General features: G+C 39.5%; 1 protein-coding gene across 3 annotated transcripts in view; it reads right to left on the bottom strand.

Moving 5' to 3' along the window:
• The window catches only part of xpo1b (exportin 1 (CRM1 homolog, yeast) b), a 31,572-nt gene extending 18,355 nt beyond the window's left edge, over positions 1-13,217 (bottom strand). Inside the window, exons 1-6 of one of the 3 annotated variants that reach the window (XM_054798347.1) lie at positions 12,316-13,217; positions 10,385-10,516; positions 10,151-10,252; positions 4,302-4,374; positions 3,009-3,070; positions 1,200-1,244 (exon numbers count right to left, since the gene is read on the bottom strand). In XM_054798347.1, coding sequence (XP_054654322.1) covers positions 1,200-1,244; positions 3,009-3,070; positions 4,302-4,374; positions 10,151-10,252; positions 10,385-10,510 — 408 coding nt within the window. In that variant the 5' untranslated portion in view covers positions 10,511-10,516; positions 12,316-13,217. The remainder of the gene's footprint in view (positions 1-1,199; positions 1,245-3,008; positions 3,071-4,301; positions 4,375-10,150; positions 10,253-10,384; positions 10,517-12,315) is intronic. The other 2 variants (XM_054798345.1, XM_054798346.1) reach the window with 2 other exon arrangements.
• Positions 13,218-17,549: the final 4,332 nt, after the last annotated feature.

Genomic DNA, 17,549 nt, shown 5'->3' with positions numbered 1-17,549 from the left:
AGGCTTTTTCACCTATATCACAAAGCTGAATACTGTATATAGGACTATTAGCATATTACAAAACATCAAAGTGGCCCTTGCATCCTTTCATTTTTCAGCTTTGCCCTCTCTGGAAAAACTTGAGACACCCCTGCTCTGAACAATTACAGGTGGTCCTCGGTTTAAGGCATTTGAGTTTCGCCGTGTTGTGGTTACGTATGCGCTTCCATTAATTATTAATAAAAAAGAACTACTTAGGTGCGCACGGTGGAGTAATACATAGGCGGATGAATACACATACAGTAGTCACACAGCAACACTGAGGACACCGTCACTTTTGCTCTTTTTAGTTAACTACGGAGGTTTAAGCTCCATTATGACCCACAAGGCATTGAGGCTGACTTGGGTGTGGTAAAAGTCAACTTAGACATAATAAGACGCTCAGTGGAGAAATCAACATTGGTTGCATGTCCAGTCCAAGCTGCTGAAATGTAGCAATCATCATGAAGGATAAAGATGCTATCTTTGAACATGTGAAAGGATCTACTCCTATGAAATAGACGGTGATAACAGCATAAGCAGTGTTGTGGTTTCTTTGCAACGCCCCCCACCATTGTGTAAGACAACCACAGTAATAAAAGTAAGGAATTGTTATCTTTTTTTTACTGTTTCATTTAATTCTTGTATTTAGTGTTTTATTACTGTATTTTAGATGTCTTTCATATGTTCTGTGTACAGTGTGAGTGATTTAACAGTTTATATAAAACGACTTTTCACTAAAAGTTGACTTACATCACATTCACAGTCCAGGAACAGACCTCATATGTAAACCCAAGGACTACATACACAGACCCATATCTCATTTATGTTATCTGGCTAAGATTCTAAAATCCCTAGTGTTTGAACCACTGAACATCCTTACGTACATCTAAATTTTAATCAGATTTGGTCTGGAAATGGCACACAGAACATTGAGCAACACAATTTATGGATTTATCTAAAGCATTTTACCACCGTGGGTCATGACATCCTGAAACTATGGTTTCACAGCGCTATCTAAACAGATTTTCTTGTTTCACAAGATCTCTTCAGTGAAATGGTTTGCTGCACCTTTTTCATCACTTCAAAAAAAATCACAGACTGGGTGAGGAATCTTTTGTGGCCGCTGCTGCATACGTACTGTACTGTTATAAGTGAAAGTGGAAATCTTTAAGACTTACCTGAACAAGAATCATATTCAGCTTTCCAATGTACACCTTTTCTTTCTAAAAAAAGAACAAAGTTCCAACAAAAATAACCAAATGATCTTTGGGTTGTTTCACAGGTGCAGACTTTTACAAATGAACCATAATGACAATAGTTGATCTCTAGTATTTCTGTAAGCAACATAATACTGTCATACTTTTGGTAAAGTAAACAATAACCAGCTACACACTATAGCTTTTAACAACATTCTTATAACCAATCTTAATTGACTAGTTTTAGGATTACAGTCATCCCTCGCAATATTGCGATTCAATTATCGCTCCCTCGCCTTTTTTAAAAAATTAATGAATTAATAAATTATTACTGTTTTGTGGTTGACTATGGTGGTTAGTCAGTCATTAGTCAAAACATACTGAAAGACAATGGATTATGTAGTATTCTGGCCACTAGGTGTCAGTAATGATCGATTGAGACATGACATTTGATTAATGTCACACTGCGTGTTGTCAGCCATACCATGTCCAACATGAACATGAACATGAACATGAATGAAAAGAAGCTCTCTTCCAATTCATTGTGGAAGTGGTAAGTTTTTGGGTTCTTTGTCATTCTTCCCACTCCATTTTAAACCCTTCCTTAAGTTGAGAATACAGTAACTAAATTGGAGGCTAATTACTTAGCTCACTAGCTTTCTAATGTTTAAAGCCACGGTCGTTTCTTATGTGCCTGCAGTGATCCCGCAGCCTGTATATTACAGTTGAGCAATGTGGTGTAAACAAAGAATAATAGGAGTGTAAAGCTGACTATAGGGGTGTTATTTGATGCCTACAGGGCTCTAATAATGCTAAAGATTGTATTTAGAAAATCAAAAATAGGTTTTATACGCTCCAACAACAAAAGTATTCAATTTATTAATACTGAATCCTACTTTGCAGAAATTCACTCATCGTGGTCGGGTCTGGAACTAATATACCACCATAAACGAGGGATGACTGTACAGCATAGTGGATCCTCACATATTCGTGATTCAGCATTTGCAAACCCAAAAACTATTGGATTTTGTTTTGTTTTTTATTTCTGTTACTTGTTTCTTCTGAAAATAGACTTTCTTTCTGCAGAAAACACATCTCGTTCACCCCAAGTCATTAATACTTTACAGATACATGAAAATAAAAAAAATTTTAAAGCCCGCCTTTCTCGCCTGCTCGTCTTTAGTGCTGGCCTGATAACGAGGCTAAATCGTGACTACAATTCCATCTGTTCAAGGACCATCTTACACTATCATTCATTAGTGGTGAGTACCCATATATTTTATTAGAGCTTTCCAATAGTATTGGTATTAATATACTATATAAAATATATATTACAATATAACAATATATAATATCAATATTATCGGCCAATTATTGGCATAAAAATGATCAGTTCATATCAGTAGCAGGTTTTCTGCCCATAATGACATCTCTACATTTTTTACTTTAAATGTGTTCAATAAATGCGTGAGGCATATTTGGGGCTTAAACCTGGATTGTGTGTGAACAATAGCAATTGATGAGAGAAGGGGAGGGTTGTAGGGCAGATCTATTCGTCTATCAGTCACTATTATTGCAAATATTGATACGAAATTGGAGAAGAACATCAACGTCAGGCTAGCAAGGGGGTTTGGAGGGAGAGGAGGAAGCCATGTGTCAAAAATAGACAGTATCATGGGTGTCTCAACTGCGAGTGGTCTTGGGTAATAACCCCCACGAATATAGGATCTACTGCGCTTTATCACGTTTAGCCTAAATTCCTCTTTTTACGATCAGAAATGTGTTACATACCTCCACACTGGCAGCATCTGATGACGTCTTAATAATGAGACCAACAACATACTTTTTTATACCTGAAAAATACAGATGTACAAATATTACAGAGGCTTAGCGTATTCAAATAGAATGATAAAAACCGCAACATACCCTGACATGAAAATCTCTACACGTGGAAATAAACTATTCTTCTCCATAAACAAACTGCCAACCTCTTGCTAAAAGTTGGCTGTGACTGAACTTGTATGGGGCGAAGACTTTGGAAGTTACATTTTCCCGAACGTTCTCACAGACCATCAACATTGTCACTGTGAGCAGTGTGTGTTAAAAAGTTTTTTTCAGAGTGGAGCTGAAAACGAGCCAATACTCTGACGCAAGGGGGGAAAAGACATACTTGCCAGTCGCCCTGCACTGGGTTTGCCACTTGTACAAAATTCAGGCATCTACGGTCAGAAGTAGGGAAGTCTTAGCGTCAATGCAAAAATAATTTAGAGCAAAATATGAAAAGGTGGTTGAAGGATCAACTGATTTACAAATCATGTTTCATTATTATGTGTCCTCTCAGCACAAAATCTTACCATTTATCAAAGATTTCTACTTAACATTTGGAGGTATGTACAGTATTGGTAAGATTATTTATTATAATATGAAACAATTGTTTGCAGTGATTAACGTTTGAAATCAAATCATCAACTGCAGGAGAATTTGTGCGAGGTGTTCATGTGGTTGGCAGTTCAACCCCTTCTACTTTTGCAAGAAAATCCCTTCCTAGTCTTTAAATCGGTATCTAAGATCCAAATACTTTGCAGCAGCAAAATCAAGCCAGTGGCGTATAAACTAAAAGGCTTGGTTAGTGACGGCATACACGTGACTTAGGTAAACACGAGCTACGGCATTGACTGCTGCCGCCTTTCCACTGCACAGTACGGCTTCGCCTCGGCTCTGTTCTTTTCACCTCCTTTTGGTCAGGTCAGTTTTCTTGGGAAATTGTGAAAACCAAGCTGCATTGAATGCAACAGTTGAAATGTGACAGCTAAAAACAATGGAGAACAAGAACAGTCTTGTACTTCTCAATGATCGCTGCAACAAAGTGGAGACAGTGGAGTAGAATACTGCAGCCTCCAAAGCTAGGAGACAGCAACAGGCTAAACTAACATTAGCATCAGTGCAGCATGCTTTTGAGCTCAATGCAAAAAGCAATCAGAGCGAGTAGAGCACGTACCAGGATGTGGAAAAGGGGGCAAAAAGCATTGTGATATGATCAAGGTTTCCGAGTGCCACAGGTTACGACAATTAAGAAAAATGTACCTTCACATTGATTCCTGGGAAGAATTTTCCATCTTGTTTTGATAACAGTTTCCAAGATCTGAAGGGCATAGTACTGTAATAAGAAAAGACAGAAAAACATTAATGCAAAGAGAATGTGGAGAAGCCTATAATAACTTGTATGTCCTGATAAAACCATCTTTCATGCAGACTTTTTAGGATGCAGCGATTTGACTTTTATGTTGTTGTCAGCAATAAGCTGGAGTGTTGCAGAATACCAGTGCTTTATACCCACACAGACCATGAAGAAAAAACAATCCATGCATTAAGGCGCATTGCTTAATGCGACACTGATAGCTCCTTCGTTTTTCAGTCAGGTTACTCCTATTTACATTGGCACCGATGCCATTATAATACAAAAGTTTGTTACGCATCCCTAATCTAAGGGTGAGTGCACAGGGCTAGAAGGCACACCAAGATCTGTATTAAATGTATCCTTATTGTCAGGAGCTGAACAAAGGCCAGGGATGGCCACTTGGAATGGTAACAACAGGAAATGATTCAAGCTTGGAGGATCAAAACTGAGACTTTCAAATTCTGCTTACAGACATCAAAGTTTGATCCAACTGGCCCTCCGTTTTTACACATGGACCTTGTGGAAATACTTTAAAAGTACACAGCGTTGTTTACTTGAAATAATCATAAACACAGTATCTGCCAACGCACAAGACACAAGCCGTCCATCCATTCTCTACCACTTATCCTGTGCAGGGTTGCAGCGAGCTGGAGTCTATACCAGTTGAGTGGGGACAGACCTCGCGCTACCCTCACAGAAATCAAGTCAACCACTACGAGACCATCAGTGACCAAGACACAAGCAACTAATCTAAACCTTAAGACGTAGTCTTGGCCCACCATCAGCTTTTGTTTGGATGGAATGAAACATTCAGCTCAGTTCTACGCTGGCCTTTGAAACTTAACATCACTTTCAGTCATTCTAGAGAGTAGAAACTCTTCCTTATACTACAACTCTCCAGCGTCTCTCCAGTTACCTGGCATATTTCATTAAAGTTTGGTGTTTTGTGGCTGACTGCAGCCTTTCCATTGCCATAGAATCAGCTAGTCGTTCACCTTTGTCGTTAAAAAAAGAAACAACATTATTGATAAGTGTTTTTCCGCATTCAATATCAGGGCTTATTTCATCTCTGAAAGAGCATCAACTCAAATTAACTTTTCAAAATCACTGGGCGCAATGAAGCTCCGTCCATCATCTATGCCGCTTATCCTCGCTACGGTCGCGGATATTTTGGAGCCTATCCCAGCTGACTTCAGGCAAGAGGCAGGGTACAACCTGGACTGGTTGCCAGTCACCTGCAGAGCACATATGGACAAACAACCATTCACTCGCATACAGTCAAACTTGTCTATAGCGGCTACTAGAGGGAGTCTGCAAAAGTGGCCGCTATTAGACAGGTGGCCTCTATAGACAGGTTGGCGTCCAGTTTGAATGTTGACCAGTAGAGGAAAAAAGGGAAAAAAATAATAATAATAATGTTGACCAGTAGATGGCACTGCGGACTGCTGATAAAAGTTGTACAGCACTACTAGGCTTGTTATTATCATGGTTCATGGTTTTAATCCTGAACATGCATGAGTCAAACAGTAGCACATCACATAGTACAATTCACAATTTTGCATGTCCAAAAAGGAGTAGGAAGAAGCAAAGCTTATTTAATCCTACCCCTCATCAGTTTCACATGAGTTGCAATACATTTATTCACCTCTTGTTCTTCCAAGTGTACTTTGTAGGTCTACATGACAATGTAGTGCAATCATAGTCAAGGTTTTTACTTCCTAAAAGGAAGCTAGAGGCTTAATAATAACTGATAACTGACAAAATACTTCAGTTAAGTACAACCGAACTCAGTTTTGCTCCAGCTGCCGCATGCATGCTAGCATATGTTTTTTTTTTTAATTGTAGCGTCGCTGGGAGCACGTCCTGTTCCCAGCCTACTTTGCGGTAATGTTTTGGTGCAAATGCTCTTAAAGTTACATGTTTGACCAGGAAATAGCAAGCTCAAAAGAAGACGGCTTTTTTATGTGGAACAACTGACAGTTTGTGTGGATCTTGTGAATGATTGTGACTGAGCTAGGACTCAGTAATTAAAGTCTACACACGACGCCTTCATTGATTGAAAAACAAAACTTTTTCGTGCATGAAGCTTCTACTTGAGTTGGTAATTTGGCTGTTATATGCAGGTCAGATATTGACCAAGGGAGACAAAATGGGTGGCTGCTGGCTGCGTTGGACAGGTGACTGCTATACACAGGGTCTATAACATGTAAATTTGCTGGAGGGGATTTTTCAGTGGCTGCTATAGGCAGGTGGCCCTTCTATAAAGGTGGCCGCTAAGACAGGTTTGACTGTATTCTTACCTACAGTTTAGAGTCGCCAATTAACCTAACATGCATGTTTTTGTAATGTGGGAGGAAACCCACGCACGCATGGGGAGAACATGCAAACTCCACACAGAGATGCCCAACGGCGATTCGAACACAGATCTTCCCGATCTCCTGACTGTGTGGCCAACATGCTAACCACTAGGCCACCGTGCGGCCCAGCAATGAAGCTAATTAAAAAAAAAATAAATCTTAATACCCAATGTTGGTGCCTGTTACTCTACTTTCTCCAACTCAATGACGTGTTGTATGGAACAATGCCAACCACAAATCTAGAGCTAGATTACAGGTGTCAAACTCAAGGCCTGGGCGCCAGATCTGGCCGGCCACATCATTTTATATGGCCCGTGAAAGCCTGGAAATAATGTTTGTCAATAATGCACTTCACCTTTTCCCATCTAAATGTATTTGTTATTTCATTCTGACAGAAAAATTGTACTGCATGCTGTTCTTCTAAACTTTAATATTATCTGGTCATGCAACAAGATATTCCAAGCATTTTTGTTATGAAAAATAAATACTTCAATATCTGCTTGTCACCTTGACTTCTCATTTCAAAGCAACTTATCCATCAATTAGTTATTATATAAATATAATCCTTAAATGCATGGCCAATTGTGTAATAATATCACAAGGCAATTGTACATCCATCTATCCATTTTCTATACCGCTTCGCCTCATTAGGGTCGCATGCTGGAGCCTATCCCAGCTGACTGTGGGCGACAGGCGGGGTACACCCTGGACTGGTCGTCAGCCAATCGCAGGGCACATATAGACAAACCATTCACAACCATTCACACTCACATTCATACCTATGGACAATTTAGAGTTATCAATTAACCTAATCTGCATGTTTTTTTTGGATGTGGGAGGAAACCGGAGTACCCGGAGAAAACCCACGCACACACGGGGAGAACATGCACACTCTACACAGAAATGCCCAAGGGAGAATCAAACCCAGGTCTTCCCGATCTCCAGACTGTTACTGTGTTGGCCAACATGCTAACCACTAGACCACCGGGCGGCCGCGATTATACAGGTACATTTCTATGCATGTGTATTGACAGTTTACATGCGTCCCTCTGAGGGCAGCCATAACTGCGATGTGGCCCTCACTGAAAACGAGTTTGACACAACTGATCGAGATGAACACCATCCATTTCAATTTCTAACCATATGGCATCATGACCATAAAATCATTTTGCTCCAAATATGTTAATTTACTAGCAATTGACTCTTTCCGCTGTAGCGACAATCTCAATTTTTTCTTTTTACTTAAACTTGGTAAAATGATTTTAGTGTGTGCATCACTGATTTTTTTAAACTTTTGATCCAGCATATTTAAAAATATAACAATACAATAAACAATGACAATAAATGACACAGTTTCATATCTAGGTATACAAGTATACACTAATCCCTCGTTTATTGCGGTTCATTGGTTCCAGGCCCGACCGTGATAAGTGAATTTCCGCAAAGTAGGATCCCTTATTTATAACTGGAATATTTTTGTAGTTCCTGTTTATTACCTTCTAAATATGTTTTTAACATTATTTGAGCCCTCTCTCTACACATGAAATAACACCCATATAGTCACCTTTACACTTCTATTACCCAATATAGCAGACAGATGCTTTATTTAGGCAAAAAATCCTAACATTTGCTTAAATATGCATTTATGCATTTTTTTATACAAATAACAGGTCGCATTCAACCATGAAGCAGCATGATATACTAATTAACAAAAGTTTAGTCATAAAAAGTAGAAATTCCATCACTTCTTAAACAGCATCTCCGCTGTTTTCTTTAAAGAGATGTGGAGCTCTCTTTGTGGACTGTAGTCCTAAAATGCTGAGCTTCATTTGGAGTTTTTCAAGTGATTTAGAAAAAGATTTTGTTTTCACTGTTTTGAAAAATAATATTTTTACAAAAGCATTGCATTTAAATTTAGGTGCATTCACCTTCTTTCTGTGGTGAACAACAGTTTGTCACATGCTCTGTTCCAGATGAAATATTTTTATCTAAAAAGGACCAAGGCTGTGCTTAGCAAAACAGTTGGGGAATGCTACAAATGTTTTCAGCCTATGTGGCTTCTTTTGCTACATCCACATGCACCTACACTGGATGCATGTACAGTGGAATGTCCAAACGTGAGCACCCTAAAGGCAGGAAATTTGGAAACCGACCAAAATTTGAGGGAAATTTGCCTCAAAAGTCTTACAAAAACTTGAAAATGTCAGCAAGTCGTGAACTGTATGGTTTTGGGTTTTTGGTGCAAACACCAGAAGGGCAAAGAGGAAAAGTTTGATGATGGCCATAATACCAGAAAGGGAACATATTGCCAAGTTTCAGTAGCATAGCAGCAAAAGTAGTACTCACATCGCTGCTTTAGTACACTACGACGGGTGGGCCTTGGTTTACGCCATTCCATGTCACAACGTTTCGTGGTTACGAACGGCCCTAAATTTATTAAAAACTTAATTTTGGTTTGTAAACACAAGATTCGCTTGAAAACTAGTTACAGCGTGCTGTAGATGAACACTCACCAAGTGGCAACAATGCAGTGTGTGCCTCAAGTGCACAGCAAATGAATACAGTGTGTGCTGCCCAGCTACACTGAAGAATAACATCGCTTATTAGTTAACATTTTGCACATTATTATGTCTCCCAAGCAGCAGTGCATCAAAGAAAAGGAAATCCATTACCATGGAAGTGAAAATGAACATCATGAAAGCTCAGAGAGAGGAGACAATATTGGTCGCTCTTTTGGTCCCAACCACTTGACTGTCGCGGCCATCATTAAGAATAAAGATGATTGAATGCTAAGCTAAAGAATGCTAGAAGGGTCATGGATTCTGTGCGCTGTTACAAGTACATCTGGGAGGAGAAGAGGAGGTTATCATTCCAGTCTTGCCTGGGACAATATTTTAAGCAGGTAGAACCACAAGTATAAAATTAATGAGTTTTTCTCTTTTTATTATTATTTCATTTAATTGTTGTATTTTATATTTTTATTAGAGTTATATTATTAGAGTTTTTTTATTCCACTTACGTCACAATCTTGGAACGGAACTCATTCATAACCCAAGGACCACCTGTACTTCTGTTAAGGATGCGTGGAAGAGTTATTAAAGATTTTATAATAGCGACATTTTGTGTCTGGAAAAATTTATTAGAAAATAAAATTTGGATTTGATTTACTTATTTGATAGGGGTGATGCACTTGTATTTCACTTGTAGTGTAAAAAGTACAATATTCATTCACCTACAACATTAAACATTGTTTAAATTTGTATTTTTTGTTACGGGAAACAAAAATTATTTTAAATTAAGGTTGACCAGGGTCTGGACGGAGTTTAAGGTTCCACTGTACTTTGTATCTGTGGTGGCATGCACATAATTTATATAAATAATCTATAGACTGGACTTACTTTGGTGTTCATGTTTTGAGAGAACTCGAGGATGGTGTCCACTCTCGTCCAGGCGTCCGGATGTTCCTTCAGGTGTGTCAACACTTCTTGTGCCATTCTTTGCTGTAATATATCATTAAAAGGAACTTTTACATTTACAAAAAAGGGGGATAAAACCTGTGTTGGTCAAGCGGACAAATGCAGTGACGTGCTAATTTGTGAATGACTTAAAGATGCAGTTTGCACAAGATGTACCTGAGGTCCCACCCCATGATATAGACAGTTGACCACATTATCCAGCAGGTTGATATCCAGTTTCTGGTTGAAGTCCAGCAGCTGCTGGGCTGCATGGTCTGCTAACATTGTCATAATTGCTGGCATAGAGCTCTGAAACAAGGACAGGAAGGAGGAGGGGTCATGACAGCACCAAACACATTCAACAGGCAAAGTCATGTGCACCATGTGTTTTGGAACAATTCCAAACAGCTGACAATGAAACAAACATCCCCGAAACGCACCAGTGGACTGTCAACAACCAGGCAACACGTCTGCAACTACACAAATATATACAGCCTAGGCCCTTAATAGGCGGCCCGCGGGCCACATCTGACCCGTTTGACGCTCCAATCACCCAAATAATGTAAACCATTCAGTCTAACAATTGATTGCTCATTCATGCAGTACTTCCTCCGCTATGCAGGGGGCGAAAGCAAGATATACTTGCAGCAGTACAAGAAAATGGCTTTAAACAAATATGGTCCACTGAAAATTGGACCTTCAGCAGCGACTGAACTACAAAATATGGATTTAACAAAAATGCGGTGGGGAAGTCGCTGTTTTGAAGGAATATAACCTGCAGCGGCACTTTCAGACCAAACATCAGAACTCTAAGCAGGCCATCCCCTCAGTTTGGATACAGGCTCACACAAATAAAAAAAACTTTGAAAGACAACTACGAGCAAACCCGCACCATTCACCAGGTGGGATGTGATGACCAAATTAAAAACAAACTTTAATTGATGCACTTTTATTTTTCACATGAAATACTGCAACTTTGTTTTGGCATTGCTTTTTATTTTATACACTTGCTCTGTTTACATTAAATACTGCTGTGATGTACCTTAGTTTTGTTCTGCGCTTTTGCTGTTCTACTAAAATGGGTTTGTCTATAACACACAGGTCATTGTTTGTGGAATGCAATGTTTGAAGTCATATCAAATAAAAGCTTTCAAAATGTGGTTACTCATATCAATGGTCTCTTCATTATGCAGTTGGACAGCCCTGATTTAAATATACAATTTTGTGTTGCAGTCAGATTAAAACTGTTGCAAGAAGCCAGGAAGTAGAAACTATTACTGTACAGGAAATGGTCCAATTCTGAAATTATAAGTGATGAAAGAGTGATGGCACACAAATTCTACAATCTTTGACATAGTGTGGATCCAGAGATTGATAAAAAGTCATTATGCCCCTTAAGTGACCTGTCATCTATTTCATACACGACATCAGCATACATGATAGTTTTTGTTCTGTTTTTCATTGGACTCATTTTGTAAAAGGTCTCCATTAACCAAACCACGTGGCCGGCACGTCACTTTGTTTACATCTTCAAGGTAACTCCTCTAAAGTCCCATTTAACAAAAACCCAAAGGAGCAACTTTACGACTGTGTTTGCATTTGTGGTTATGTCACCATTCATTCTCCACAACTTATTACATGCAAAACATTGACTGCCTTTCGGCTGTTTACAAAGCTGCTAGCAGTGTTGTCGCACAGGCAGCTCCCATGTGGTCCAGCAATGTTGCAACTCCTCCCACCCAGTATACACTAGCGCCATCGATGTCTGGATGCTCAAAATATACAACTTCTACTCAGAGATAAAACACGGATATCTGTGTGGCAAAGAGAAGGCTAACTGTGGAGAGCAGTGAGTGCCTAGCAACACCAACTTGACATCAGCTGCCATCACGTACACACACACGGTGATGCTGGGGAAGTGGGAGAGGCATGGATTTAATCACACAACGTTGGCTTACTTACTTACACCGTGCAAAGCAACTTCAAACACTTTAACTACTCATTTCATGTCATTTTACCGTCCTTTCATGAGCTATGCAAAGTTGAAATACTACAACACCCACCATGTATTTCCCACACGTGTAATATAAAGATAATCATATACTCACAGTTTGGTTGCACTTCACTCCAGTTGACCTACCTATAGTCCGAGGCTCTGATTGAAAAGTGTGACGTTCGCCCAAAGAAGCTACCAGATTTAGTCAGCACTTGAGTTGATTAAAAAAGGTTTCCAATGTCCAGCTCCAGCACTGAGGATGTCTGCCTGGTAGGAGCCACTGAAGTGGATTCCAAAACTACAATCACGGCAAAGCTACAAATATGTCACTCCGAGACATTTTCCGAAAGCAAACCTTGATACACCACGCTAACGAATTCGTTACTCTTATTCAATTTCCAGCAGGGCGGTATGGAGGTTGTGTGCCTGCGCCTCCTTTCCTCTCTCAAGCAACTCACTCGCAACCGGTTGAAACCGGTTCAGACTGGGAGATTCCATCTCGGTTTAGTTTTCAGCCGATGGCGCCGCGTAAAGTTTGGACTGAAGTTCCACCTACCGCACGTTGTGATTGGCTGTAGCTTTGGCGGACACTTCCCCGCTGTGCTCCCATTCGACGGTGAAGCTGCCAATCTTTTTCAATTGGCTCAAGCGCCCACGCGACCACTCCGCCCGGAGAGAAAAAGAGGGCAGACTCCTATGTAGAATGGATTTCTTCATGACTCCCCTCTTGGAATTGCAAACAACTTAAATACATCTTTAAGGCCATTATCAATGACTATCGTTGTCATTTACGAATGTTCTTATTGATAACGCGTGCACTCCGACACGTACAAAGTAATCCCATTGGATATATTTAGCCACACGGAATCTTAGTTGTTTCCAGACTTAACATATTAGAAAAAGAAGAGTGTTTTCCCCTCCTGCATGCACACTGCTGCTTTGCATGGTGTGATCCCCAGCAAGTACCATTCATGTGCCTGTTGCTTGTAAGCTGGTAATTTTCCACCAGCCACGAGTGGGCGTGGTTACACGATCACGAACGCACGAGGTTGGAAGAACGACCTGCAGGAGAATTGTGCTCCCAGAATGGGGCAGCCGTAGCAAAGCGACAGGTGGACTTTTTAGATCCAAAGATAAGCAGAAATAGATCATGTAGCGGAACATGGCAGGAGTACATAGTCAGTCCATTGCTGTCAACGAGGATGCAACATGACAGCAGCGTTACCCCCCACCCCCCTTCCACACCCACCCTCTGTGGTCACGTGGTCCTGCGCGCTACTTGATGGAAAAATACTGGATTTGGTGTGTAGGGGAAAGACAGCACACAGTCTAGGAAAGTCATTCACTCGGGATGACTCGGACTTTACCCAGCAACACCGTCGACAAGTCTACTTCATATATTCATGCAAAGCCATCTTACTTCCATGATGAAAATGCATGACATTCATTTAGAGTGCTTGTTTTTACACAGGCACACATACGCACCATGCATTGTCAGGCACGTGCATTTGTAACTACAATGTATAAATCACGATTAAAGTCCTAAAATCATCCGTACTGTTTTGACCATAAGTTATAGTTCCTCTGCAAGGAGAATAGTAGTTTTTCTTATCTCAACTGTGACAACAAGTGCACTGTTTGCGTGCATACTAGTGCAATATCCCAGTAGGCCTACTGTATATCTGAGTCTTTATGATTAACAAGATTTCAAAGCCTATTATCTGTGTCACATTCTTCTAGCTGGTTTGTTTGTTTGGGTGATTGAGGATCACATATGCACTTGCACAATTCAACATTTGTGAAAAGGAGTAGGAAGAAGCCGAGTTTATTTAATCCCACCCCTTCTCCGCATCTATGACTGATAATTCATTCATGTCTTAACTAACATGTTGACACACAATAGTTCATTCATGTGTTTATAGTTTGTCATTAAAAAGTTAGTGCACTTCCTGTGTTTTTGAAAAGAATAGAGAATGTGCAGCAATAGACTGATAGCTTATGCAGTGATGTAGGAAATAAAAAAAAGAATGGAAAAAGGTGTTTAAAAAAACAACAATAAAATAATCAAATTACAGTAGAAAAAAAACTATAGCAGCGCTTGAGCAGTGGGAAAGGAATGGGGAAAATGGTTTTGTAAATAATAACTGTAAATACATTAAAAAGTTTGAATTCAAAATCAACAAGAATTGAAACAAGCAAAAGTAAGTTAGATATACTGCAGTGAAAATTTGACAGAAATGTCTATTCATAAATAAATGCTGCATATAAATGAACAATAACCTATTAATAATGAGCAATGTACATCGCTTAATATTGTAATAATTAGCATACAGTAATCCCTAATTTATTGCAGTTAATTGTTTTTTTTTATTTCTGTACAGTAGAATTTCTTATTTGTAAATGGAATATTTTCATAATTACAGCCTAGAAAATCTGTTTACGATCTTCTACATACAGGTTGTAACATTATTAGAGCACTCTAGACATAAAATAACACCCCTATGGTCACCTTTACACTCCTATTACCCAATACAGTAAACATAACAAGACATGAATAAGACTTGTGTTCACGTGTGTTGCTGTAAACGTGTTCCGGTGCTAGTGGAGATGATTGGGGGTGGTGTCAGGAAATGATATCAGAGTTGGGTTTTGGCTTGGAGTGTGTTACGGCTGCAACGGTACCCCGTGTTAGGGATTATTGTACCTGTTGTGACGTCATTCAAACCTGCAATAAAAGCCTTTTGTTTTGGCAATCAAGTCTGGTGCTTGTGTAGAATACTACACATCATCACAACACCTTTGATTGTCTCTTCTGAATGCCTTATACTGTATTTGTATTTTACTTTATTTGGAAAGTTTTATGCTTGAAAGTGCTTAATTTAGCCAATATTTGCATAAAAATGCATATATTTTTTTTACTAATAATGGGTCATATTCAGTCACAAAATGTATTCATTATTCTATTTTTGAAAAAACATGATAGAATGAATCGTCGAAGTGGTGAGGGATTACTATGCTTCCGCTGTTGAGATGATTCAATATCATTACTAATTGTTGCATTTAGTTTCATGAATTGGCGTAAGCATAAAAATAACATTTGTGTATATAAAGTACAAGAGAATGAGAGCAGGCAAATTAAAAGTTCATACTAAAAGTTAGAGTTTGAGAATAATAAGTAGTGTAAAAAGGTGGCTTTCAGTTGAGTATTGCTTAATTCTGACACAAAATGCTATTCTGTGGAATGACGATGACAAAGTGGTGTTTCAAGTCGCCCAAATAGAAACTGAAAGTGCTATGTGGAGTCCAGCTGCCTCAAGACCTTCATTGTTTACAAGTGTCTCTCCCTTCAAAGCAGAGTGCTGGAATGTAGTGTTACACATTCGTCAAGTTTGGACCAAAGTCAGGTGAAGGCTGGTTAAATCTTGTTCTGCCTGGTTGAAGCACGACGCCTCATTTACATAAATGATCACGGCAACACACCAGGGCTTGACCTCCATGTGGATACCACTTCAAAATAAAGTTATTCAACTGGCTTCCACTGAATCATGAGCTGAATTTAATAGTTCATTTAAACCATATCAATTTATGGTACAAAAACACTTGAAATTATTTAATTCACTCATCTTTGGTGTTTGAAATAATATTTATTTTTTACTTGTGGTAGCTATTGCAATAAATAGACATGTTTACAGTGATTTAAAACCAAAATAGAGAGTTGTGATAGTGATTATTCTGTTACTCCAGTCCATGCTTCAGACAAGTTAACTTAAAAATATAACACATAAAAAATAGCGACACCATCATATGCCGAGTCAAGTGCGTCCCGTAGCTGCTCTCAAATGTCATCCTGGACTGCCCTCTGCTGGACAAAAATGAGAAGTACGGTCATTATAGTAACACTACACCGAGGTTTATAATGAAAGCTTGCACTTGTGTGTACATTTATTAGGCAAGTCAATATTTGATCATATTTTAATTTTTATGCATATTTTCTAACCCCAAGCTGAATAAACTTGAATGCCGATTGGGTTTAAGCATACCAGGTGATATGCATGTGTCTACTGTGTACCTTAGGAGATCAACAGCTTTTATTAGGTGTGCACAGGTATCAGGCAGCTTCTTTTCCTCTGGCAAAATGGGCCAGAAAAGAGACTTAACACACTCTGAAAAGTCAAGAACTGTAAAACATCTTTCATAGTGGACGCAGGACTCTTGAAATTGCTGAAATTACCAAGATGTTAGGACGTGTGTCACGTTTGCTTGTCTCTCTGCTGCCGCATATCTGCCTTATGTTCACAGTGCACCTCAGCAGGCGAGGGTGGAGCCGGCTGAGCACACCTGTGATCAATCTTCATCAGTAATCACTGAGGACTCTTAAACCAGGCAGCGGCGACACACCAGTTACCGGATTGTACTCCTTGACTACCTGCTGCCACTTGCCCGGCTTCCTGCTCCTTACCCTGCTCTCTGGCTCCCTGCTTACCTGTACCTGCCTGCTTAGTATTTGTGATCTACTCCTGTAAGGTTTGCCTTCAGTGAATTTCTGTTCTTGCTAGTTTTGTCGTAACAGCCTTTTGCTGTTAGCGTTTTTTGTTGTTGATTCTTACCATTACTGGATTTTCTTTATTTGTACTTTGTGTTTGCCTCTTGGACTCTTTATATTAGCTTTTCCTTTTTTTTATTATTCGCCGTGTCCCACGGCCTTGCATGACAACGTGTTTTGTTGCAAGAAACGTGTTGAGAGAAAAACATGCAAATTACCTACCAAATATTTGAGAAAAATCAAACGTGAGTCTCCCAGGAACCCATTATCCTCCAGTGCTGTCATATTCCAGAACTGTAATCTACCTGGTGTCCAGAAGTAGGGTACATGGAGTTCAGTGCTCAGAGACATGGCCAAGGTAAGAGAAGCTGAAACCCGACCACCACTGAACAAGACACACAAGTTGAAAGGCTTTGACTTGGCCAAGAAATATCTGAAAACAGATTTTTCAAAAGTTTTATGGACTGATGAGATTAGTGACACAGGATGGGCCCGTGGCTGCATCAGCAACTCAGACGCCAGCAAGGTGGAGGTAGAGTATTGGGTAAGGACTTGAATTATTAAAAGATGAGCTTGTTGGGCGTTTTCTGGTTGAAGATTGGCTCCTGTACCACACTGTGGTACAGGAACAAGTGTGCATCTTTGAAGAAGAAGGATTTTTATGCAGGACAATGCTCCATCTCATGCATCCAAGTACTCCACTGTGAGGCTAAGTAGTAAAGGCCAGGAGTACTGCTATTGTTAAATAATAAAACTAATAATCAATAATGCAAATCACCTAATTGTGCACACTGTGTATATAC

This window comes from Dunckerocampus dactyliophorus, chromosome 14, assembly GCF_027744805.1.
Source record: "Dunckerocampus dactyliophorus isolate RoL2022-P2 chromosome 14, RoL_Ddac_1.1, whole genome shotgun sequence".
In the NCBI taxonomy this organism is placed as follows: domain Eukaryota; kingdom Metazoa; phylum Chordata; class Actinopteri; order Syngnathiformes; family Syngnathidae; genus Dunckerocampus; species Dunckerocampus dactyliophorus.
Note: the sequence above shows the minus strand (reverse complement) of the source record. Positions and strands in the feature narration are given on the sequence as shown.